Source organism: Ceratosolen solmsi, unplaced genomic scaffold (genome assembly GCF_000503995.2).
Source record: "Ceratosolen solmsi marchali unplaced genomic scaffold, CerSol_1.0 scaffold10, whole genome shotgun sequence".
NCBI lineage: Eukaryota > Metazoa > Arthropoda > Insecta > Hymenoptera > Agaonidae > Ceratosolen > Ceratosolen solmsi.
In genome coordinates this window covers 11,818,233-11,844,777 of record NW_011948412.1, presented here as the reverse complement: position 1 = coordinate 11,844,777, position 26,545 = coordinate 11,818,233, and the positions used below count along the sequence as shown (strand labels likewise).

At 28.9% G+C, this 26,545-nt stretch overlaps 2 protein-coding genes across 2 annotated transcripts; both read left to right on the top strand.

The window, feature by feature from the left end:
- Positions 1–17,404: 17,404 nt before the first annotated feature.
- Positions 17,405–18,097, top strand: SIFa (neuropeptide SIFamide). The gene is made up of 2 exons (XM_011496187.1): positions 17,405–17,547; positions 17,979–18,097. Exons 1-2 carry the CDS (start codon positions 17,418–17,420, stop codon positions 18,068–18,070), a joined length of 222 nt encoding a protein of 73 aa, XP_011494489.1. The 5' UTR covers positions 17,405–17,417; the 3' UTR covers positions 18,071–18,097.
- A 1,510-nt stretch (positions 18,098–19,607) lies between these two features.
- Positions 19,608–20,517, top strand: Eth (ecdysis triggering hormone). Its single transcript, XM_011502981.1, has 5 exons — positions 19,608–19,656; positions 19,783–19,922; positions 19,995–20,079; positions 20,232–20,346; positions 20,419–20,517. Exons 1-5 carry the CDS (start codon positions 19,608–19,610, stop codon positions 20,471–20,473), a joined length of 444 nt encoding a protein of 147 aa, XP_011501283.1. The 3' UTR covers positions 20,474–20,517.
- Positions 20,518–26,545: the final 6,028 nt, after the last annotated feature.

The following is a 26,545-nucleotide window of genomic DNA, read 5'->3' as shown; positions in this document are numbered from 1 at the left end:
CTATACTGTGCTTAACTTGCCTCCGTCTTATTCGCATCCTTTGACCAGTGACAATGTTCGTAAGGACGAATGGATAAATATGTGGACAAGGAGGTGTGGGGAGCCCACTCCTTTTCATTAGTGGCGGCACTAATGCCAATGTTTTTGGGAACAAGCGTTGCTTTACTCTAAACTGAGTCAACTACACTACTTACTATACTACTTAACTGAGTTTCATTATAGCGGAGATATGACTGTATTTTATGCTGAGCTATTGCCTAAAGAAAAGTAAGAGCAGTACCTCGACTTTTGATTCTTTAAGTCCTTCCAAGGATGAAAATCCGGGATTACCAATGAGCCGTTGCTGCTAATTATTTAAGCCCTTAGAACATCGATCGAAACAGCTTCATAAATAATTTATCAATGTCAGCAATGTGAGTAGCGAATTTTATAAATCAAATCATAATTATTAGCCTATGTTAATGACATAGGATCTAAATTAATGCAAAATTAGGTATATCTGCTCTATGATATTTGCAATAGTGTATCGATAATCGAACGAAGCAAAAGTCCAACCTGCAAGCTCCGTATAAAGATTAATCCGGCGACTCGTATTATTTATCAAATATTGTATATTGTTGATGGAAGGAGAAGAAAAAAAAACAATCGTCCATAATGGAAGAAAAATTAATTTAAATAAATATTTGATAATGAATTCCGGATACCTATATATTTTGACGAAATATGAAAATATATATAATATTTTTATATAATGCGCAAGGAATCGTGATAATTTTTCTTTTAATTTCAGAAAGAATTTTCAGCGTCTTACATTCATAACACAATTTTTTAACGTCAATATCATGTACTTTCTAAGTTTATAGAGAATTTCCCTGAGCTGTAGGTACAATACAATACTACTCGAAAAAGTTAAATTGTTAAAAAGTCCTTGAAAGTTGAGAAAATGATCTCTATCCTCGGCTCCCAGGTCGCATCAATTGCGCAAAGGGGAAAGTTTTATCTACCAGAAAAGAAGAATGAGCATTAAAATGAAACAGTGGTTTAGATTGTAGTTGGTGAAATTTTTAAAGGACATTTAGAGTCGCAGGCGAAAAATAGTGACAATTTAATGATATCCTAAATATACGTCGAAGTTCATTTGATTTATAAAATGCCCATACAAACGGTGTGTTGCTACAATATTGTATTAAACGAAATTTTCTAAGAAATGACAATTCTTATCAAGATGAATTGCAAAATTATATCAAAATACATCGCTTGTAGATGAAATATCTTGATCTCATTATTATATTAAATGAAAACCCGAGAGCCATTCGACCATCGTATGAACACAATTTCAACATAAACGGGACTATAAAAGTACATAATTTAAGAAATGGCTCTAATAATTATCAGTCGTTCAGCTATAACAATTTTCTAAATTGCCACATTGAACAAAAAGAGGCTGTGAAAAATAAATAAATTAAAGTCGGTGCTCTACATGATGTTCATATAGAATAGTCATTCCGTTTTCATGGACAAGGTAATCGAAATCGTGACTTGAAATTAGAAGTGTCTTGTTTCATTATAGATTATCGCTGCTCGGCGTAAGATAAAGCCAAAAACTAAAATTTATCATACATTTTACATGGTAAATGTAAATTCTTTATATTCTCAAAGAATTTTATAGCGAAGTTCTTAAAAGTATATGTAAATTAAAATTAAAAATACGTAGGTATTTATTTATTTAAAATGCATGAACAATTTAGGGCTAATTAAATTTCTAAATTAATATTTCTCTCTAAATTACTCTCTCTCTCTCTCTCTCTCTCTCTCTCTCTCTCTCTCTAGTTGGGACACCAAATCTGTCTTAGCCACCGCAAGACTGAGGCACAAGTTCGTCGTATGTATTAATTATAGGCTATGCTGATTGTTTGGAGAAATGCGAATTTCTCCAATGTCAATAGTGAGATAGCAATAGTCCACGATTTCATTTTATTTCTTAACATTTCTCTTACAATGTATATCCTTACATTCACTCTCGAACATACATTATTCAACTTATCTGTCACAAGCATATGACAAATTAAAGGCATATAATTTTAATTTAGTTAGATAATGAATAAATCATTAATATTAGTATAGTAGTTTACCATTTCTTATTTGGGTAATAAAATTTATTACACGGTTAGTATTCTAATCACTGGTATTAATTTATATAATCTATGCAATAGTAGAGATTTTTAAGATTTTTGAGATTCATCGTGAGAGCTACATTAACGATGATAAAAATCGTTGACGCAATTACCCAATCGACTTAAATAGCACTTATATATATATATATATATATATATATATATATATATATATATATATATATATGTATGTATGTATGTATATGTATGTATGTATGTATGTGTGTATATATATCCTCTTATCTTTGGGGTATTGAAGCTGGCTTGTTGGACGCAATCCAACTGATCGAAATCATCCCATTTGTTCGATGGCGAATACTATTCTAAAACTTACTTACACAACCACTACATATTAATTAATAATTACGAGGAACATTCTTAAGTAGTTTTAGAGTTAATTTAATTACTAATTCAATGACTATTAAGTCAATTTCAAAAGCAAGGATTTTGATATTCTTTGTATAAGTTACTCCGAGCTAATCAAGACTAATAGTAAGTGCATTTTTATTTTCGATATAAATTTTTTATTGACAAAAAATTGGAAAATTTAATTGAATTATTTAATTGAGTAATCGGCATTCTTTTATTCAACACATTAAAATCTCTATGTAGTCGACGTAATAAAAAGGTACAACATTGATTTGCCTACAAACTATTTTTAATCTGAAGTACAATAGGTCCATTAATTTTTATACTTTCAATAACATATAGAAAACTTTTCTTAAAGCATAATTACAGCGATATATAAAATTAATTCCTTAATTGAAGTTTGGAGGATAGTTGTAGAAAAATTACATCTCCAAAAAACACGAGACATGAAAAAAGTAAATTCATTAAAAGAATTATACTTTTGTATGCTTTTAATTTTGTGAAACTTAAAATCAAAACAATTAAATCGAATTTATTATTCAACCTATTATATTTACAATAATGCAACCATAATAACAGGAAATATTTTTTGATACAAAATTATTATACTGATATTTTTAAAAAGTATACCTTTTGCAGAGCTTAAGTAATTTCAAAACTTTCTATGTATTAGCCGGGATACTTGTTATTTTTTTATATGTATTTCATTTTTTAAAAATTATTATATAAATGTAAACAGTAATGTTATAAACATATGAATTAAAAAAAAATTATAAACATTTTGTATGTTGTTGTTTAAAAGCACTTAATTATGGTCTTATGATTAAAAATAAATATTGTTATGTGAAATATGTCGTTTATAATAATTTATATTAATGAAATTATTCATTACCAACAGCACATCCAATATAACGTCGTTTTTGTTTAATTTACGCTTTGTAGATATTATTTCCATCTATTCACAATCTGTCTATTTATCATAAATTAAGGTCTTACAATGAATTTTTGTTATATTAATTATCATCGGATTACCATTGGACAATTTATCATTAAATAATCGTTTATAATTAAATAATTTGATTTCCGAGATAATATTAATCGTTGAATTTTTCTTATTAGTTTTAAAAAATATATAGCAAGAGTAGTTGTGACTACGCAGATAAAATATTTATTATACATTATGTTTTTGAATAATAAATATTTTATATGATTTTACATAATATGTACTATACTTAATTTAATTACTTTCTATTATTGAGGGTCGGGCATTCGCATATTACAATGCATTTAATTGATTTTGCGAGGCTGTAAGCACTAAATACTTCCATTATCCGAAAACTGAATATTCATTCGAAGGTGAAATTTAACGTTGAAAACTAAAATAAAAATTTAATTGGCTTTCAAATATTATTTATTAAGTATTTAAGAAATGATATAAATAGAAAATATTATGCGTTATTTTTTTTTTTTTTTTTAAATTTGTTAAAATACTTTAAATCAAATTACTATAATAATTTGTTTAAAACTTATTATAATGTTATAACTATGGTTTAAAAACATTAAAATTTGCATAAATATTTTTGTCGTCTTTGATTTAGATAATGATATTATTACTGCAACAATTTTAGTGAATAATTTGATTTTATGGCTTCTACATAATCACGTACATATAAATTTTTTCATAAAATTTAAAGAAATAAAATTTTTCTTAAAGAAGTTTCGTTATTAATTCGTATATTAATAAGAATACAAATTATCATTTCTTATCAGCTAAGATCAGCTAAGATAACTAAGCTTACACTTCTATAGAAGTAGTAATAATATTATATACATAATATATCGATGAATTGACTGGGATTGAAAAATTATCGTAATATTTATATAAATGTAGTGCAACAAACATAATTATCGTAAAATACAATTATAAGAATATACTGAAAATTGCCAAGTTATTTTAATCCGTTAAAGTAAATTTTCTGACTGAATTGAATAATTAAATAATTTAAAACCATTAAAAAATATAACTATTTACTCTAATTTCAATATTATGTTAATTATTATTGAAAAATTACCATTAAGCAGCACGGCTTCTTAATCTACTGAATTATCGTATTAAATATGTCGAATAAATTTTGTCGATTAAGAAATTTCAAATTAAACATATGTTTGACTAATGTAATTCAACTTAATAATATATATTAGTGAAATCGTGTAACTGATAGACTAAGCTGGAAATATTTCTTTTTAATATTAATTTTAGTCTGATTATAAGAATAAAATATTCCATTTTCTTATATAATTCATTCTTGACTGGACTATTAATTACTTTTACGTTTTTTTCATTCATTTTTATTTGCTCGAGCGTGTAAATTTTTTAAGCTTATATGCAGCTCATAATTAACTAATATAGAACTTGAGTACGCCTTATAAGAAAAGTTATAGAGTATAATTTTTTGTTTTTAACAGTTTTATTTTTTTATCGATAGAACTATCGGGAAGTACAGCAGAATTTTATGTAGAAATAAAACTTCTTCTAAATAGCGTAATTCACAAATCTATTACAAAGATATTTGCACATATTACTAGATTTTATACAACTTTCGCAAAATTTCACTTAATAGTATGACAATTACAAATTTACGATCTGACATAGATGTAAGTGCGTATGTGCTCGTAAGGATGATTGACAATTTATGGAAAATAATATTTGAATGACAAAATAAATTTGAGAATGACATACTTATTTACTATCTAAAATTCTGTTTTTTTATTTAAAAAATATTTTGGCTTATTATAGTCCTATCGAATTAACGATAAATCAATGAAATGCATAAGTTATTATAAAATTGTTACCACGCGATAACGTTGTAGAATATATGTTCCATATTTCGAACATTAATAGACTTTGTCATTGTTTCGGTTATGAATAAATCTTTACAAGATCAATCGACGAGAGATCTTTTGAGACGAGATTAATCTGATTTGAATTCATTAGTAAAACATCGGACTACTTGTATCTTAAAGACGAAAATCGTGATAGAAAATCTTGAATTTTGTATGTATCTTTATGTTTTTTTTTTTTTTTTTTTTAGCATAAACGAGAATTAAGTATCATCGTTAAAACTTTTAATTTTGTCATTAGTTTTTTGCTCTACTCTAAAATCGTCAGATAATATTTTTAAATTTATAATAAGAATAATTTGTTGATTTTTAACACTTGCTAATTCCCATTATAAGCAAGTATTATGTATTTCACTAATAATCTATTAATAGTTAACGATGAAATTATTTCATTTTCGAATTTCATACTTTCATGGTTTTTTTTCTTTTTCTTAACCTACACAAGATTACACAATCATTTGACTCTAATACCATTAATTATAGTATAACAAACAAAAGTTTTCATGTACCCAAAAACATTTGTTTTCTCTCTTATTTAAAAAAAAAACAAACAAAACAAACCCAATTTCCAATAGCTTGAAAAAACCTTTCATTAATGTCTTGCAGATAAATTACATGGCACGTACATAGAGGGCAACCTTTGTTTGAAAATTTCAAGAATACGCATATGTAGACACGCAAGAAAGAAAGGGGTAAATATGTCAGTCAAAAATTCTTGATCGGTATATAGGATTACCGAAATAAAAACCGGCTACTGGTTGTTTTAGTGGTAACATAGGCAGTGGCGACTGGCGCTACTGTGTGGTATTGATTTGCCATCACTTTCAGATGACGCGAAGAGAGGGAAGGAAGAGGACAGATACACCGTGTGATACAAATAGAGAGAGAGAGAGAGAGAGAGAGAGAGAGAGAGAGAGAGAGAGAGATACAACAATATATGTATCTATATATATATATATATATATAATAGTGGGTGTGTGCTATTTCGGAGGTTGTGCTTCTCCCTCCTCTTCATCCGACATACCGGATAAAGGGATATTGCATCTTATTGAAGATATAAATCGTAGCGAGCATGCGCGAGCAGTCCGGTGTTGGTCCAGAGGAACGTGATCCATTCTTTGCGGCGCTCAGTCTGGCGAAAACTTCGTCGGGGCTCAGATATAAAGTAGCCTCGTGTTCACAAGGAATGAATCCTCGTGCAATTTTCACTCTGTCACTTTAATGGATTTTTTTAACATTCTTTCATCCGTCTGTCTGCCTCCCTCTCTGTTCTGTTCTTTTATTCATCCCTTGCCTCTCTTATTCTCGCTCCCTCTCCCGTTTAGTACACATGTAAGAATGAAATTTCAAACAAGTGAAAAAATAAGATTTATTATGGCTGATACCGAGGGAACAAAGTGACTTACACTCGTCTTCATTTGGAATTGGCAGTATATCTTGGTACAGTGAAATTTATCCATTTTTTAATTTACAATCAACCATTATGTTTATTAATCTTGATTTATAAGCATATTGTAACAAATAGTTTAGCTAAATTTCTAACTTACATTTACAATCGATATATTTTATTTAATATCTTCCAGTCATGAGAAAGTTACGTACAAACTATTCAATATATAGAAGAATTGTTAATTTAAAAAGAAAATGGTAAAACCATATTTACAAGCTTTGAAAAAAATAATGAATGTTAAACAAAAAAAAATGTTTGTACTTTATTTTAATTACTGAATATTGACCAAACATTATATTAGAAATTTAATAAATGTAGTAAATTGTGTATGATGGAACGAAGAAATTTATGTTCTAATAAAATCGACATAAAACAAACAATTTATTAATATTTATACGCATTTAAATATGGGATTCGGTAAAGCGAGAATTTATCTTCTTAAATATTGTTATCGAAAATTATTCAATATGCTTATATGTATTACGTGTTGGCGTAAAATTATCTTATCTCGAGTTATAATAAATATTAAAATCGTCGAGGAATTGAATAAAATTTTATTATTTTATATTTAAAAAATTTTTTATTCCATAAATTTTGCATTACATACTTTAGTATATTCGACAATTTATATTTAAATTCCTTATGAAAGTATTATCATATGTGAAATTAAAAATAATTTAATTTTTATTTAAAGCACAATTTTAATTACAATGATGAAGCTTTGGACCGCTTACTTCAGAAATGAAAATACGAGCACCAGTAATTCATTAATTCGGAGAAATAAAGAGCACAGATTATCTACACGGAGGAGCAGAAAAAGAAGAAAAATTATGAACATCTATAATAATATGTTTAAAATTACTTTAAGATACTTAATGATCCAGCCTTAATATTTCAGTACATTTAAAAGAGTTTTCCAATGATTAAATCTATTGTATATATCAATAAAATTTAAGATACAAGCATAATCTGACTCATAAATAAGAAATACATAAGGAAAATTTAAGTGCTCTTGGCACCTTTTATACTTACGAGACTTGTTGATCTATGTATAAAAAATGGCTGAGGTAATAAATGAAGAAACCGCGGTAGCACTCGAATTCACATATCCTATAAGAGATAAAACATGGACCCGGATAATTCTGAACTGGGTCCCGCAACATAATATTTTTCACATTGATATGCTACAATTAAGGCAATCAATAATTTCATGTAATTACTGCAATTATAGTTTAGATAAAAATTTATAGTCAATTATTGACAAATTATTGGAACAAAGTACACACTAAAATTTATCATACGCCTGTTTTTCTCACACACACACACACACACACACACACACACACACACACACAAAATAGTATAATTTGAATACAAATATTTATAACTTTGCGTATGCACGTGTAGTATTATGATATAAATTATGATATCTCATGTACATAACATGCCAATTCCAGATAACTGGAAACATATTATAGTAATATAATACGAGTATATAAAATTAATCTAAAATAGTATTCAGATATTTCTTTAAAAATTATCACGTGTTTTATCAAAAATATTATTTATTATTATTTAAAATAAATAATGAAAAACAGGGTGTCTGCATGTGATAGATACATATATACATATATATATATATATATATATATAAATTCTTTAATTTTAATTTATTTAATTTAAATTATTTATTTATTAAGATTAAAATCATTTACTTTCTTATAATATAAAAAGCAGAATCACTTAATCACTTTGCAAATTCATTTGATCGGCAAAGATTATATATATTATTGCATTAGCTTCTAGATTTAAGGAATATCCACTGTGTCTGGTTCATACGATGTAAGTTCAATTAAAGAAAAGAACAATTATACAAAATTATTTTAGTCAAAAGTTTTACGTAATATTATTTTTTTTTTTTTTAAAGCTTTTACTATGGTGAATTATATAAATTAGTTGCGTACGGGAAATTAAAATTAAATTCTTTAATGAAGCAAGTATATTTTGCTTGATGTAATACAAGCATTATTAATTTCGACTATTATTAACTTCGTTTCAATTATTAATTTCAAATATTATCACTAGGGATATTCGAAACTCATTTTTCAAAATCTTACAATTGGTGAACCTAACGTGTGCGAGCTCAATGTGTATTATGCAATAAATGACTTTGAAACCGGGCGCGATGTGCAAAATCGACGATTAATTAATATAATTTGTCGTGCATTCGCGATATAGAGTCACGATAAATAAAAATCTAAGTTAAACATATGAAAGATGAAGGAATTCATTATTGTAGAATGTTCAACTTAAACATTAACAAAATCGAAGTCTTCCAATTTAGATTTATGGTTGGTAATATAAAGGCGTTGATGCGTTAAAAATAATATCAATTAAAATTAAGAATTATTCTATTAAAGATGACAAATCGATTAGTCTTAATGGCGGTAATATCAATGTCTCCTTATTATAAATAATAATATATCTTATTAATTTAAGCATAAACTTACAAGAATATTTATCCGAATTATATAAGAATGATAATTATTGATAAACTATAAATAATACGATAATATTAAAGCGCTCTTTGTATAATTTTTTCTAACGATACAAACATCGTATGGCATTAATTTATATATAAGAACGACGATTTACTCAGTTGCTTGATAAAGTAAAAAAATATTCAAATTATTTATGCTCGATCATCTGGAAAGTTGTGACGCGACAATAAAAGGTAGTTTCTAGTATGCACTAATGCAAGTTTTAACTAAATTTAAAAGTTCTGCAAAAGTGTTATTCATATTTTGACTTACGAATTCTAAAATAATATATTATTATTATATATATTAAGAAATGTAATTTAAGCGCGTATATATAATATTAGATGTCAAAGTTTAAGTATCGCTGTTGCAGACAATAATATCTATAATAAATACATTAATTTTAATATTATAATTAAGATATAACGTAAGTTTTACGTAATTCAATTTACAACAAAAAAAAAAAAAAAAGAAAAAAAAAAAACAAGAAGAAGATATAATTAAGAAGTTTAAGTATTTAATGAGAAACAGAAAAAAAGAAAAATGAATAATGTTATATTGTACTGCTATTTTATTGTAATTTTGTATTAAATTAGTTCATAACAATTTTTTTTTCTAATGTATGCATTTTTGTATAATTTGCTCTTCGTGTATCACAATAAATTAAAATAAAATGTATTAAACGAAAAATATTCCTCCATAAATCCACCTTCAATAATCCATATTAATGTTTACAATAAATCTTTTCTTGGACTTTCCCGAACAACTGCAAATAAAACGTTCATATCGATTGGCATATTTTTTACTTTCTTTTTAATGTCTTATTTGATAAAAGATGAAATTATTTTACTAAAGATAAAAGACTTATATAATATTTAGAATCCTTTTTATGGAAATATAATATGAATATTTAAACTTGTAGTTAGCATCATTTCATATATTATTATTCGTAAATTCACATATTACTATTACTATGATTTGGACGTACATTATAATTTGTTATCAGTTTATTTATGTAATTTATTCGTTTGCATGGAAAAACAAATACAAAGATTGAGTGATATAAGCGATATTATATATTTAACTATTAAGATCATATTGAATAAATCGTATTGAATAAATATTTCTGAAATTACATAAAATATTTATTAATGTGACTTTAAAAGGGCATTTTCGTTGCTGATCACTGATTAGTTTATTTCCAATAATTGTCTACATAAATATTCGCTATATGATCTATATCGATCATCACATATAAAAAGTTTATTAATAATTCTAATAAAAGATTAATGTCATATATATTATCAACGAATATTTATTCTCTTTAGCTGTAATCTTCGATGCCCTAATTTATTGAATGTTTTAGTAGATAAGTATAAGAGTAAAATTATTCAATATTAATTTGTTACTAAAGAAAGCTTAAAGAAAGTTGCTTAAAGGCAAGAGGAAATTTGAATGCTTAATATTTTAATATTTTATATGTCAATAAGTTCAAAATATATAGCGGAACTTTTCGAATTAGTATAGGTTTAATAATAGCTAATACTCGAAGTTTGTTGATATATATATATATATATATATATATATATATATATATATATATGTTTTAAAAATAAGAATATTGGGTAATTGAATTTATTATTACAAGTATTATCTAAATCGATAATTTACAACAACTTAATAAATATTTTCAACCCTATGTTAGTAATTATAATTATATTTCAAATATTCAATTAAGTAATTTATATTCACTCCTTTTAAATAATGTAAAAAATTTAAGAATTCTTAAATTATACCTATTTATTTATATTTATATTTATATTTAATATAACAAAATTATGTATTTGGTTAATATTAAATTTTATTAATGACAACGTGACTACTATAGTTTTTAATTGTCTCGATAGGCTCAAGATATCCATTATTTAAATTATATACATATTATTATCACAAGTTTAGATAATAAGTAATCAACAAAATATTGTTAATGATTAAGAATTAGAAAATTTATGTGATATAAAGTCTAAAATAAGAAAAAAAATTATCAAAATATTGTATTAGTATGGAAATTGTTGACATAAATAACGTTAAATCTCATAAATAATTTTCATTGTCGTTAAAAATATTTTGTATTACTTAGTTAATATAATAAATATACCTTTTTATAAATATTTTATACTTATTGATAAATATTAATTATGCTATACAACGATTAGAGGAGTATTATAATATTATTATGTTATAATCTAATAATTTACATTGATTTCTCGAAATTAAGATATGCGAGTCTTAGAAAAAATTATTAAATATTTACCTTTTCCTTATGAGTTTTAATAATATATATGTATATATATATATATATATAATGATTTATATTAAAAAATAAAAACTAAGCTAAGACGTGTATTTTCTATTGAATTACTTAATCATTATTGTATTATTCATTTTATTATTTTTTTTTTAAATTAGTCATCTTTTCAATTATAACATTAAATTCTTTTACGTTTAATTTCTAATTAGACTAAATATAATTTATCAATAACCTTGATACAATAGTATAAATAATAAATTAAAAAATTGCTCATCTAATAATGGTAATATTATATATTAATTATACAATATATTTATTATTAATTAATTAATAATAAAACAGCGATATTTTAATTAATGAATATTCGTATTTTATATGATTACACACACACGCGCGCGCGCGCGCGCGCACATGCACACACGCACGTACGCACGCACGCACGCACACGCACACACACACGTATATATTATATATTGCTATTTTGGATTTAAATTATTACTGCGTTTACTTAAATATGAATAAATTACGATTATTATAAGAATTTATGAGGATTATTATTAAAATTATAAAATAATAATAATTTAACAATTATAATAATAACAATTATATTGATTATCAGATAATGAAGCAATGGAATAAATAAATAATTTGCTTTTTTAATTATGATCTTACAATCTGCGGAATGTCGTATTAATGTTCATTTTTGTTTAAATGAGTAATTGAAATTTGAGGTATGTGAATAAATTGTAAATTATATAACATTAATTAATGTAATAATTCATAATATATAATTATATATAATAGATTATACGTAAATGAATGTATAATAGATAATAAATAATATATTTAAAAAGAATATATTCTTCGCTTTATTGTAGGAGTAAACGTTCATTTAATGTCGTTTTTAGTTAATATTAAGAATTGAAATTGATAAATATGCAATTAATTTATTTGCTTAGGACGAAATGATTTGTAATGAAATGTATAATTGCGGAAGCTCGTATATATTAAACTGATATTCCTAAATAATTTAGTTATAGTTTAAATATTTGAAATATTTATATAATGTATGTACAATTAGGTGACAAAGTGTATGCAAAATATATTTTTATTCAAGTGAAATTTAGCTTATCATTATTTCAGAACTTAATTGATAAAATAAAATAACCGATTATGTTACATTCTTTCACTTATAATTTAATTTTCTATTTATAAACTACATTACTTTATTTATTTATTATTTTTTTTTCAATATAAAAAGGCAGAGATGAAAATGAAGTTATTGATTTATATTAGTATTTTAAATAATGCATATTCAGTTTGAACTTCACCTACATCGCATTTATTAATCCGGGGCTTTTCTTCAAATATACGATTGTCGCTCGTCACATGCTTGCAGTTAAGGTTGTGCGGTTCTACACAAAACTCGATAGTCCTCGATAGAATAGGAAAGATCTTGTAATTTCGATATCGTCGTAATATCAAGACTCTGGCCAGTCATCCTCATCTGTAACACATGACGTCATTGCGATAGACGGGAGCGCGCTTATCCAGTCGACAAAGTTTACGTAATTCACGAGAGTTGATGGCCGATGATGGGGAGCAATGATGATTGCCAATGTGAATGAGGGATGAGCGTCTGGTATGACAATTTTGTCATGTGGAAAATTCAAAAGTCGGCGAATTTTGCTCGGAGGGACGTGATCAATTATTTGATAAAATGCAAGGATAATCATCTGTAGGAACGGGAACTGAGGAGGCGACGCTTAACCCCCGAGAGAATTGATGCAAGCACAAATGCGCCGAAAGTTTAGATGTCAGTGCTTACTATTGTGACATAGTCCCATAATATTCTAGATCGCTTGTGCAATTGAAAGGTATTAAATTACAGCCAACGCTTAGCCATTATTGAGTTTGTTGAAATTTTGTTAAATGATCATCACCTTAGTATTTAAAATGCATAATGACTGCTAATGACTAATAATAAAAAATTCATAGGAAAAAAATTAAAATAATTTTTAAATATTCGGAAACATTATCATTTTTCACGCTCTTGATTTATGTTAAAACATATATAGAATAATGTAGGTATTTTAAATTACTTTCTAAAGTCAATCTAAAGTCTATCAATATTTAGAAGGGATTTTTTCAATAGTATTGTATTGTATGGTTTTTTGAATTGTATTGAATGCAATGATATGGTTAATGATTGCCTGAATATAATAATGACGCAAGCATAATAATATATGCGTAATATTAATATAAAATTTAATTCAAAATCGCCACTCTATTAAATAGAACTTATTGTTGAATAATATTTAGTAATTAGCGATATTTGTGAGAAAAATGCGATAAACTATGATTATATATTTAAAAATTTTTCGTACATTGTTATTTACATCGTAGTTATTATGATTGAAAATAAAAAATTAACTTTAATGTTTTAAAGAAAAATTTATTCATAGATTATTGGCTGGAATAGAGAATCATGTTGCATTATCGAGTGTAGGTAAGCTAGGAAAAATGCCACTTATACAGTCGATAAGTTACCTATAGAAATATAAAAATCCTTATAAAATGAAAAAAAAAAAAAAAAAAAAAAAAAAAAAAAAGAAAATTATTCGTTAATTTTAAATAAAATGTAGAATTTTTTTTAATACTCATTTACGAATTAAACTAATCCATTAAAATATCTGTCTTTTTCGTCAAATTTCGAATACTCAGTATCTCATTGCTTTTAACTTCTTTATCGACTATATGAACGGTTAGAGTATTTAATTTATAATCCAAAAAATGTTTAAAACAATAAATTTATAATTTCAATAAGTACGTAATGTAAAGATAAACATTTATGTGTGGACAAAAGAAATGCAACTTTGGTGTTATTATTAATATATAAAACATAATTGTACCTTTTTTTTTCAAATTAAATTTTTATACCTTTTTAATGCATATTTTATTGTAATTATAGTATTAGTTAATTTCTTTTATGTCTTGATTTTTCCATCTAAGTTGACCCAAATACTATTCCGAGTACTTTAAAGTTATTTTCTTCATACTTTCTTAAAGTCTATTATTCGCATCAATATAAGACTCCCTGTAGTAATATGCTTCAATAACAGAATTTCTTATGATTTTAATGGAAAACCATACATTTTCCGAATACCATTTTCTTAGTTTTTTCTATTCTATTCTTTATTGTATTAATAAATGATATATTATTAGCTTTTACTTCGTTAATTTCATCTTGTATCTTTGTGTTAAGTAAATATTGGATGTAAAGCTTTTCTTATGGTATTGAAAATAGTCTCTCGATTTTGATATTTTAATTAATTTAATATCTACCAGAAAATCTAAATTATTCCTCTACGTAAGTTTTTAAATTTATTTTAGAAATTTATATTTTGTGTACTTTTACTATCGTCATTTGAAAATAGGGTTTGGTAGGAAATAGAATTCCTAATGCAATAAAGCCTTGTTTTGCTTTCCAATTTAACAATTTTCATTCAGTGTGCGTACCCTTTCCTATTAATCTTGCTATTACAAAGTTATATTTGAAAATTTTTAACTAAACCTGATTAAACATTTTTTCTTCTAACAGAACATGTATGTTTTTATAAAACATAAAATAAATTATTATAACACTTAATAAAGCGCTTGTTATTTTTCTTTATTATGTGCTTAATTGCAAAGTTAAAGTTGTGAAATACGAAATCTTTAAGTTAAATGATTTTATTGAAATGTAAGAAAAATTAAATAATGTTTATATTGCTTTTAAACTAAAAGAAAGGAGATTGTTTCAATTGAATGGTATATATACATGTGTATGTGTGTGTGTGTGCGCGCGCGCGCGTGTGTATTGTAAATCGTTATACGGGTCTTGTTTGAAAAATATCGTAGATCTAATATAAAATAGCGCACGGGTAGTTAAATAAATGAAGCTAAACCTGAGTGGAATTAATTTAACGGTTAGACAGTTTTACAAATCATGTTAATGCTAATTGCTTTTACACAAGCAAAATTTTTTCTAGTTTCTAATGAATTACGTAGGATTATTATTAGCTGAAATCAATGTTTTATGTTGTTTTTTTTGTCTTTATGATATTATTGACCTTATCGAGTTAATTTTTAAACAAAATATGAAAAGTTAAAAGTGGGTTAAAATTTTTTTTTCTTTTAAAATACACGATCATGGAGAGTATAAATAATAAGTGTCATTTTAATTTGTTAAAAAGACAAGAATGAGAAAACAAAATTTCAAACCAAAATACACTTTCGAATTTAAGTGTGATTCATTTAATTGCGAAAAACAAATGAAAATTAACAGTTTTTTTAATTTTTTATATCTATATATATATATACATACTTCATATAAAAATGATTTGTTAAAATGTTCTTGCATTTGTTGATCCATTGTTAGGTGGGGAGGGGGGGGGGGGGGGGGGGGAATTAAGAAGCGCCAATTTCTCTAGAGATTTTCCAGTCTATCGAGTCTATGAGAAAACTTATAATTATATTGTTGTCCGTGATAGCCTGACAATATATGACCTTATCGGATTATTTAGTTGTGCACTATATTTTTGTTGGACGATGATAGAGCCCTCAACCACGATATAAAGGAGCGGATCTTCGATAACTCGTCGTCAGTTTACTTGTCTCTACGGTTCAGAAACAGTCTGCTCCCATCTGTCATCTGCCATCCATCCCATCGTCTGTAGTACGCATCTTTCATCTAAGTATTTTACATTTGTTTGGGAATTCTTTTTTTCTTTTAATTTTAATTTATTTATTTTCTGTTTGTATAAATGTGCTCTTGCCATTTGCTTATAAAGATTCTTGTAGTACGTACACATAAATTAAGTACATCAGTTTTCTATAATTTTTTAGATTTTTAATTATCTCTTAAATAAACAAAGTTGGTGAAACGAGAAATTTTATATGCTTTCGAAACCTTTTACTTTAACTTTACGGGTGAAGCAAAGTAAAGTGCAATAAGCATTCTGTCAATAATAAACATTTTTTAATCATAGTTAACTATTGATTTTTACCGATAGATTAACATTTGTCAACAATGATCCATCGAATTCTCTGCAAAAATATTTGACAACGTAAGGGGCCAATGTCCGTAATATCTGTTACTAATGCAAATTTCATGTACTTACCCAAATCAACGCGATCCACTATTTTATCGAATCGAGCAACGGTTTTCTTTTCATCAAGCACATGATCCGACGCAAATATCTCTAAACTGAACCGAATTTGTATGCATGACTGGAGCTTCTATTGTCGGTTAGTCGTTTACAATAAAAACATTGGACAATAACCCGGTAGAGCACTACTTTGTTATTCGCTTACTTGGAGAACACTTTGCCACCCATTTTATTTTCGGGAAATCGGGCATTCATTTAACCGTTGCACTGAACATTAATTAATTTCATTCAACGTACTCCGTTTAAGAACAACTTGTCTGACTTTAAAAAACATTTAACACATTTCATTTACTCGTAGCAAAGATCATTATTTATATGAATTAGGACAAAATGGCAAATGTTTTTCTTTTCTTTTTATCTTATTCTCTATGATGATTTAATTGTCATCGATTTTTTGATCAAATAAGTATCATTTGTTTTACGAAGAAATTTTGATGTTTTAGATAAGCTAGTCAGTCGAAAATGTCGGCTATTCGTTTAATGTTGGTGCTGCTGGTTATAGCGGCAGTGTCGATATTTCATGTTAATGCTGCCTATCGAAAACCGCCTTTCAACGGAAGCATTTTCGGCAAACGCGCCAATTCCATTTCTGGTGAGTAAATTGATTCCAAATTTACAGAATCGCAGAGCTTCGTGTGAATAACATCGCCAGGCAAATCATTCCTACCATTTCAATATTTTCAATTCACTATAATTATTAGCCATGAATTTAGAATAAAAGATAAAAAGAAGAAGAAGAAAAAAAAAAGGAAAAAAAATAAAACAGAAAAAAGAAATGAAAAACAAAACATATTTAAATGTTCGCGTTCAATGTATTCACATGACGAATGATATTAAATGACAAATAAAATTATCCCATCCTCGTATTTTACAAAGTTTATAATACGCGATTACGAATGCGTATATTAGTAGGCGTAAAAATATATGAATTGCAATAAACATTGTGAGGGCAGAAAATAATTGTTAGCAATTACGTAGGGCTATTACGTGCTATTCATATTAATGATTTTTCTGATTTAACAGATTACGATATTGCCAACCGCGCCATGGATGCAATATGCGAGATAGCAAGGGATAACTGCAACGCATGGTACGCGCATCAAGATTCCAACTGAAGATACTTGAAGTAAAAAAAGGATCAACTTACCCCGTAGACTGAAAACCATGAATCTCATAAAAATCTCAATCTCTCTTCTTAGTCATTATGTATGAATGCTTAATGGCAATGTTAAGCTTCGATGAATAAATAATGCCGATGTCACTACATTATCTACGTTATAAATCATTTAGCGCTATGATAAATCTTAAAGATGTAACATCTCTTCAATAAATATCTAATTATCAATTATTATTACATTTTTAATCATTTGCTAACCTGCTTAAAACCTCGGACACACCCACGCACAAAAATACGAATATAAATATATTGTCATAAAGTGCGTGCGCGCGCGCGCGCGCGCGTACGTGTGTACGCGCGGATATTAATGCAATTAATAATTACTATTTTATACTTAATGTACTAAATTTTAAAAAACCATATCTATTTACTATACTATACAACACTATATTATGCGGTGAAAATTATGCGGTGTAAATATAATAGTTGAATGTACCAGTAATTTTTATAAATTTTAACGGCTAACTAAGAAATAAAATGAAATATTGAATGTATTTTTATGGGCAACAAATTAATCCCTTTTTAATTGTCTACTTAAGGTATTGCAGATGCCTTAAGTAATAAGTTGTACAAATGTAAAGAAAAAGAATACCAATCGAAACACAATTACTTAGATGCAATGTTTACTATAGCAAATTCATGCTAATATCGTATACGTAAATTCAATTTGTTTGTTTAAAAATTTAAGTACTTAACATTCGTGAAAGAAGGATAAGGGCTATTATTACCTGCATCATCTACATGGAACAACGCCATCGTGTTTAAGACACGATGGGAAGCATGTTATCGAAGAAACAACCAACACGATGATTATTATTACACATTACTACAATTTAATATTATTAAATTGTTATTATTATAATTTTCTCATTAGCCATTATATCGTTGTCATTGTAAAACCAACGAAATTACTCACTAAATCAAATCTCTTATTAGTTAATGAAAATGTTTAAACGCCTAATAACAGTAATAAAAATTCAACCAAATACCATGAGTATGTCGAACATATGTCGAACGTCATTACTAGAAATACTAGAAATTCAGAATTCCGCCAAGACAATTTATTTATAAAAATTCTTTCGTAATTTTATATAATATTTGTCGTGCGAATATCGATTATTGTATGAACAATAGCAAATAATAAAGTATGTATCAAGTGAGAGTAAAAATTATTCTTTGTATCGTGGGAAGTTTATTATAGTTTTTTTTTTTTTTTTTTTTTTTTTTTTTTTTTTTTTTTTTTTTTTTTATTTTTAATTGTTGTATTTATAAACATCATTTGTCACGAATATTCGACAGCATCGACATAATAATAATTCTATTATATATTCCATAAAATTACAATAAGAGACGAGTGGCCTGTTTAATTTAAATATTTAAACGTGAGCGCAATTTATAATTAATCGAACTTTATAGGATATATATAAACCAACGATTCTGTCCATCAAAACAGTATACCATTTACCTCAAATAAAATGAAGAATTCCAATTGTCAGACCATTATTAGGAGCTGCACTTTAACAGGTAAATTTTAAGTTTCATATTTTCTGTTTATTTTAAAATTATATAAATTGCTCAGATTTTCTAAAGGCCTTTTGTGAATCAATGTTCATCCCTTTAAGAAAATTTTAATACTTACTTTATTTGCAGCCATGTTAATTGCAATGATTCTGATATTTATTGGATATTCGCACGCAGCAGCAGCTGCGAAAGAGCCTCCGGCATTCTTTTTAAAAATTGCCAAATCTATTCCACGCATTGGTAGAAGTGACAATGCTCTCGTTGCAAATGTAAAGCATTATATATTCAATTATTTTATCGGCACAACATTGATTTAATCGAATGCTTTTATTGCACTTTAGTCAAATGGGCCTCACGATGATCCCTGGTACGAAGATTCGGATCAGCTGAATGAAATTGTTAAAAGAAAAATTGCCTATACATCGGGTGAGTATTGGAGTTAATTCGTATGGAATATCGTAAATATAGTTGAACTCAAAGCTTCATTAGACATATTAAATTAGCTATATTTTACGATAATGCTGGTAAATAGATCGCAACTGATGTAATTTTATTTTTAAATAATTAATTCTTAAAAGAAAGCGATACAAAAAATTGGCAACACTTTCCATTAGCGATCGAAGGACCACCCGAATTATGGAGAACGTTGGCTGGTTACAGTAGTAACGATCCCCTTCACAGATCATTAAACGAGTAATAACATTAGCGTTATTTATCCAATGTCAATTAAGGCCTGAAGAATGTTTCATAATTAAACATTTTCAGATTCGATAATGGATTATGGCCGAGAGACAAAAGATCGAGTAATCTGCAGCCATGACGATAATTCTGTGCAAAATGTATTCTTATTATGCTTATTTTCGTCCAAGCATAAGCATAAAATCCACAAAATATACATTGAAAAAATTATATAAAATAATTGTATATGAATGTGTGGTGATGGAAAAATTAAAATTCTGATGGAAAATAAAAAGAGTCATTACATTTATATTCCTTTTGTCTCGTTATTTGTATATTCGTAAAAATGCACCCATCGAAATTGTCGAAGAAAAAAAAAATAAATAATCAACCTCAACCAACACTTTTGATAGAATTGATTTTATAAATAATAATTATATTCATATTTTACGAAGTTCTTAGCCAAATAAAGAAAAGAAAAGAAAAAACAAAATAATTATATTATTATGATTCGCTAATAAATAATTGACTAGAATTAATTAAATATACGATATTCGAGCATTTGAATATTAACATTTCTATACGATAATTAAAATCATATATATATATATATATATATATATATATGAACATATACATGCGTATATTGTTGTTGTTTGGTTTTAAAGCAACAATCAAGTAAATGTTAAGAGACGGTGTATAAAAGTTGATGAGCACGCAGAGAGAAGAATAGCGAAAAAACAAAAAAAAAATAAGAAAAAAAAAACGAAATTAATTCCAGTATTGTTAGATTATTTAACTACTAACTAGGTACGGTAAATGCTGGAGATCTAAATCTATCTTTGTTCCTCTCCAATCATTTGGTCGACCTTTAGGATCCATAAGCAAGCCAGGATCGACGCTACGTACGACGACCTGGACGTTGTAAGAATCCAAAACCTGAGGACAATTAGCTCAAATCCACCATTCGAGATATAATATTTTGCGCGAAGCTAACGATTATATTTGTAAATAGTGATGGCGTTCTGAAATTTCGTCTCTCCCCATCTCACTCTGTCACGCGCTTCGGCAAGAATCATTATTACTTTTATCCTTATTATATTATAATATTCCTATTATTATTATTATTATTATTATTATTATTAATTATTATTACTATTGTTGTTGTTGTTGTTGTTATTATTATTATTATTATTATTATTATTATTATTATACTTTCGTCATTCTGATTGCTCATACAGTTTAAGCAATTAGTTGGTTCATTTATTCAGTTATTAAAATAACAACTGCAAAGCAAATTTATATCGAATAATTAAACAATTAATAATGGCGATAAGAAGGTCAAGGACAACAGCAGCAACAATACTAGTAACAAAATATCAAATAAGAACATTTCTCTTGGTAGTAGACGATCGATTGGAGAAAGTGACGTATGAAATTATTATTTATCCTAATAGTATAAATATATGTAAGAGATATAATCTTATCCGTGTGTGTTACTTACGCGCTTCATTAATTCGACCTTGCTCAAACGTATAATTTTACCGGCACATCTCACCGATTTTCAATATCCGATCAACAGTAAATACGTGTTTCCTCTTACCTACTACCTGAGCATCTGCCGGTAAGCAGAGCACAACATTACCAATTTGGTAATACGTCGGTCGTCGGCATCGCGTTGAATTGTCCATGAGCGTAGTTAGATGTCGCCCCAACATTCATAGCTCGTCCCTCTTCCACCGTATGACAATCAATTCTCATAATTACAATAATTTTCAGTTTTAAAGCAAACCTTTCGTATTTACGCCACCCCACTCGCGCTCGATCCGTTATTTTCATTCATTATATACGAAACGATGAGTCGCTTAATCTTACACTCATCTTTTCCACGCGCTGACCCAAATACCAGAAGATGCAATCAAAGATGATTTCGCGTTCGATCGAGCGCGTTAACTTCTTCTTTATTGGAGCGTTTCAATCTACGACTACATCTACGCTATGGGATCAAAATTTTTTCTCCTTATTTTTATCTATTGTTCGCTCCCTTTAGCCCCTCCCCCTCCCCCGGCCCAACCTCTTTATCGTCTTCTTCGACTATTGACTTTACGCTGTTTATTCAATAATCTGCGATTTGCAAGGAAAAATACCTCGCATTTTATCATGCGGATGCAATTGTTTAAATCTCTTTCTAAATCTCTCTCCTCGGTTTACGTTAGCGTGCAATGAAGAAATATTCTGCAAGTCCGTGGATTCGAGAGCGCGCGCTTCTATGGAAAATGTTGAATAATTGTTAAGGTGGTGAGGAAGGATATATGGCTTTGAACGAAATTAATAAACAGTCCTTTACAATGTCGTGCTCTCTCTCTCTCTCTCTCTCTCTCTCTTTCATTTTCTTTACAATTTAAGTGCAGACGTGCACACGAGTGCGTAATAATAGGGAATGAGGGCCGTTGTTTTGACCCTTACCCTCTTACACTGATTTAATATGATTATCTTAAGCTTATTCTTATTTCACTTATGGAGGAAGAAAATTGTTTTGTGACTTTTTAATTGGCGATTTGCAATGCTAGTAAAGTCTATATAAAGTGAGCAAATAAAGTTGGGCCGTAATCAACATTGCAACATCATATTAATTTAAATGCACGTAAGTGATGATAATAGTTGCTGGTTGCGTTGAGTTGAAAATAATCGTTGAAAAGAAAGGAAAAATTAAGAAATTTCAGCACTGGCAAAGCAAGAAAACAAATCTATAATATTGTTAAGGCGATGCTGCTCAAAAGAATATTCAATTTTCGAAGAAAGCCTTTAAATATAATATGAAAAGAAAAAAAGGAAAAGTGATGTTATCTGCTGGAACAGAAACTTTCTCCGCAGAATCGGCATATATCGTTATAACTATTTTTCAATGAATTAGTTAAAAGCAAACGTATGCGCGTATGCAGTGACAAACACCTGCCTCAGAACAGTGTTCTTTCGTGTGTGTGCGTGCGTGCGTGCGTGCGTGCGTGCGTGCGTGCGTGCGTGCGTGCGTGCGCATGTGCGTGCGTTTGTGTGTGCTGCGTATGGGCGTGCGTGTAAAATATGGTAAATTTATATAATTAATACATTATACACGAGGATTAACTTAAAATCGTAAAGTGTAAATATATTTTATTGTCAACGTTAATATTACTAGCGTCAGAGTCGATTAGCGTAGCGTCTATTTTATTATTTTTGCGCATAATTTTTTCTTTTGCAACACTGATAAGTTTAAGGATATTTCAATTAAATAAGCATAAATCGACGATGTGCATACTCATTATCATGACCATACACAAGTATAAACGAACGATATCTCTAAAGAAAATATAGTCATTTACAAAGAATTTAAAGGTATTTCTGTCAGTAGCATTTCTCGAAGAAAGGAAAAGCACAGCGTCGAATGCGTTGTTAAATAGATGATTATTAAAGATTGTCGATACTTTGTAAATAAATAGCAAAACTAAAAATATTTGAGATTTAGGAAATTCTTTTGAAAGCCGTACATTACTAAAGAAAAATCTACCTCACTTCATCAAATGACAATGGCTTTTATTAATGGACGTTAATTTTGAGTTATTTATCCGAGTCATAATGTATCTCAAGTTTCCAAGCCCTTAAACGCTAGTCTGAAATAAAAGAAAATGGCACGTTACGTGTAATGACGTGAAATCAAAACGAATGGCTCGATTAGGGGCTACTGTAATGCTTTCAAGCAGCGCTGTCGAGTAAAACATTGTTTTTTTCTTTTACTTTTCAGTTTGGATACGACGGCAATCAAGCCAAACAAAATTCGAAGCGATAAAAGTAATCTCGGCTGAAGAATAAGCTTGGCATAGGAAAGTATTTCCAACGTTTTTCCGATAATTAATTAATAAAACAGCGAGAGAGAGAGAGAGAGAGAGAGAGAGAGAGAGAGAGAGAGGGGGGAGGGGCGATAAAATCTGATAAATGAGAACGGCTGATTATTTCAGATCCTTCCCATCGGCCTTTCGCCGAAGTCATACCGAATGTCTAATCTAAATTCGTCAATTTAAAGGAGTAATTTAAGCCAGTATACATCTAAAACAAAATGCTTAATCCTTATGTCTACCCATAAAGACGTCTAACTCCTTAAATTGGCATTTTATAGATGCGAATTTGTAAGAACATTATTGAAAGTCTTGAAAGGATAAAAATGCGCGAGGTTGGATGCATCGAGCGCCGCCCCGTAGCTTTCACTTCTCCCGCAGAGACAAAAATTTTATAGAGACACTTAAGTTTACTAGTTATCGAAATATTCTCGGTACAGATCGTATCTAAATTTTAAAGTGCAGCCTTTTGCATACTCGGCGCTCGAGCACACACGTATTGCAGAAAGATCGCGATTCTGTGAAAAATCGTAAAGAAAAAAGCGATGAGGCCCCGAAGGATAATAAAAAGCGGTAATGATTATCGGGAGAAACGCTCTCCGCGCGGAAAGACATTCGTAAACGAATTTTTAGAGCAGTAGACTCGCGCGCCACCGGCGCCGGATTTTTCTTTTATTGCCGATATTTTGCGCTCGTGCGCTTGTAACGTCGCATTACGTAATGAAATGGAATTTCGCCATAGAGCCGATAAGACACTACGACCATTGCAGAATGCAGGCAAATGCACATTAGGCATTTTTGCCTCGTGGCTAGAGAGTCGCAAGAACGTTGCATATTTTCGGGAAATTTTCGGAGACGTGCAAAGAAGTAAAAATCCTCTTCTGTACAAAGTCATTTGATATAATACGTGATAGTTGGTTGTGAATTTCGCGCATACGGCTTTTTGTCGCGAGTAGGGGGAATTTGCAAATGAATTTCGTTCACGATATCCTACTATTGCGTTTAAGATATTTTCGTTTATATGTTGAAATATTTTTCGTTCTCCCTTCGATTCCTTGCAATTTAAGCTGCTACGTTGATAGCGAATGAGATAAATAATATAAAATATCCGTAATAATCGAAATTTTTTAATTTTTAAGCTGAAATGATCTTTCCTCCACCCATTACTACCACCACCACCACGGGTAGTCAAAATTAATTTCTAAATACATAATTTTCCAATGCGATTGCAAATGCATTTAAAAGTCTACTATCTGGTTAAGAATAGTGACGATTTTTCTTCTTCTTTTTCTTCTTCTTCTTATTATTATTATTTTTTTTTTATTAAAGTGTTTAAATAACAAGTGGTTTAAACATCAGGATTGAATGAATTAGCGGAGCTTTAGGCTGGAATAATTAAGATTGAAGACTGGAGCATCCGTTCGGGTTGTCCCGTGTCACACAAATGTCGAATTCAATAAACAAATTCGTAATATTTGAAATACACACGACAACTCTTTTGTTTGTCTGTTGTAAACGCAAAAGCATGTGTATATATATATATATATATATATATATATATATATAGAGTAACGATCGCCGGAGTCGACATCGGCCGGTGCACCTTAAGCTGCGAGCGGAGGCGCTCGGTCGTTAAAATTTTCCGGGAAGCATTTGCTGTGTCCCTTACCGCGCCTTCTCTCTCTCCCTCCCATGTGCACTCGTGTGCCACAGGAGCACGCCAATTATTATTCCTTTCACATCGCGCTCGCGCGCTCGACTTTCGCCCATAAGCCCCCAATGCGTGCACACGTACATGACCCATACGTTTACGGGCGCAATTTTGAGAATTCATGGAAAAGTCAGCGTCATAAAAGAGCCGAGAAACCCACGAGTTTCCAGGCGTCCACGCACACACACACACACACACACACACACACACGAGCGCGCATACACGGAGGAATTTTGCGGAAATCGCACGTAACGTCACTCTACGTGCGCGTGCCGTATATATACTGTATACGTACGCGCCCGCGCGCACACAGACACGAACGTATATACGCACGCATGTCTCTACGTCTTTTCTTTCTGCCTGTGCGCAAAGGCGTTCCCGACATTACGTAATCGTTCGACAGCGGGATGTTACATTGGCGACCGAGACGACGCCGGATTTTCTTACCACTATTACACTGCTTCGGATCCTCTCATTTTTTTTTTCTCCTCGGGATGTGTGGAAGCGCGCTACATTATTAGAGGCAACGGAAAGAAAAAGCGACGTGCAGGAGGGAGCGATGGTGATCGACGACGGGCACACGTAAGCCTTTGGAGCTGGGCATTATGGGAGATCGACACCTCCTGACAAAAAA

Coding starts and splice junctions, on each gene's coding strand:
- Eth (XM_011502981.1), top strand. CDS start 19,608: ATGAAGAATTCCAATTGTCAGACCATTATTAGGAGCTGCACTTTAACA. Junction 20,080..20,231: donor AAAAATTGCCTATACATCGG/GTGAGTATTGGA, acceptor AATTCTTAAAAG/AAAGCGATACAAAAAATTGG. Junction 20,347..20,418: donor CTTCACAGATCATTAAACGA/GTAATAACATTA, acceptor AAACATTTTCAG/ATTCGATAATGGATTATGGC.
- SIFa (XM_011496187.1), top strand. CDS start 17,418: ATGTCGGCTATTCGTTTAATGTTGGTGCTGCTGGTTATAGCGGCAGTG. Junction 17,548..17,978: donor ACGCGCCAATTCCATTTCTG/GTGAGTAAATTG, acceptor CTGATTTAACAG/ATTACGATATTGCCAACCGC.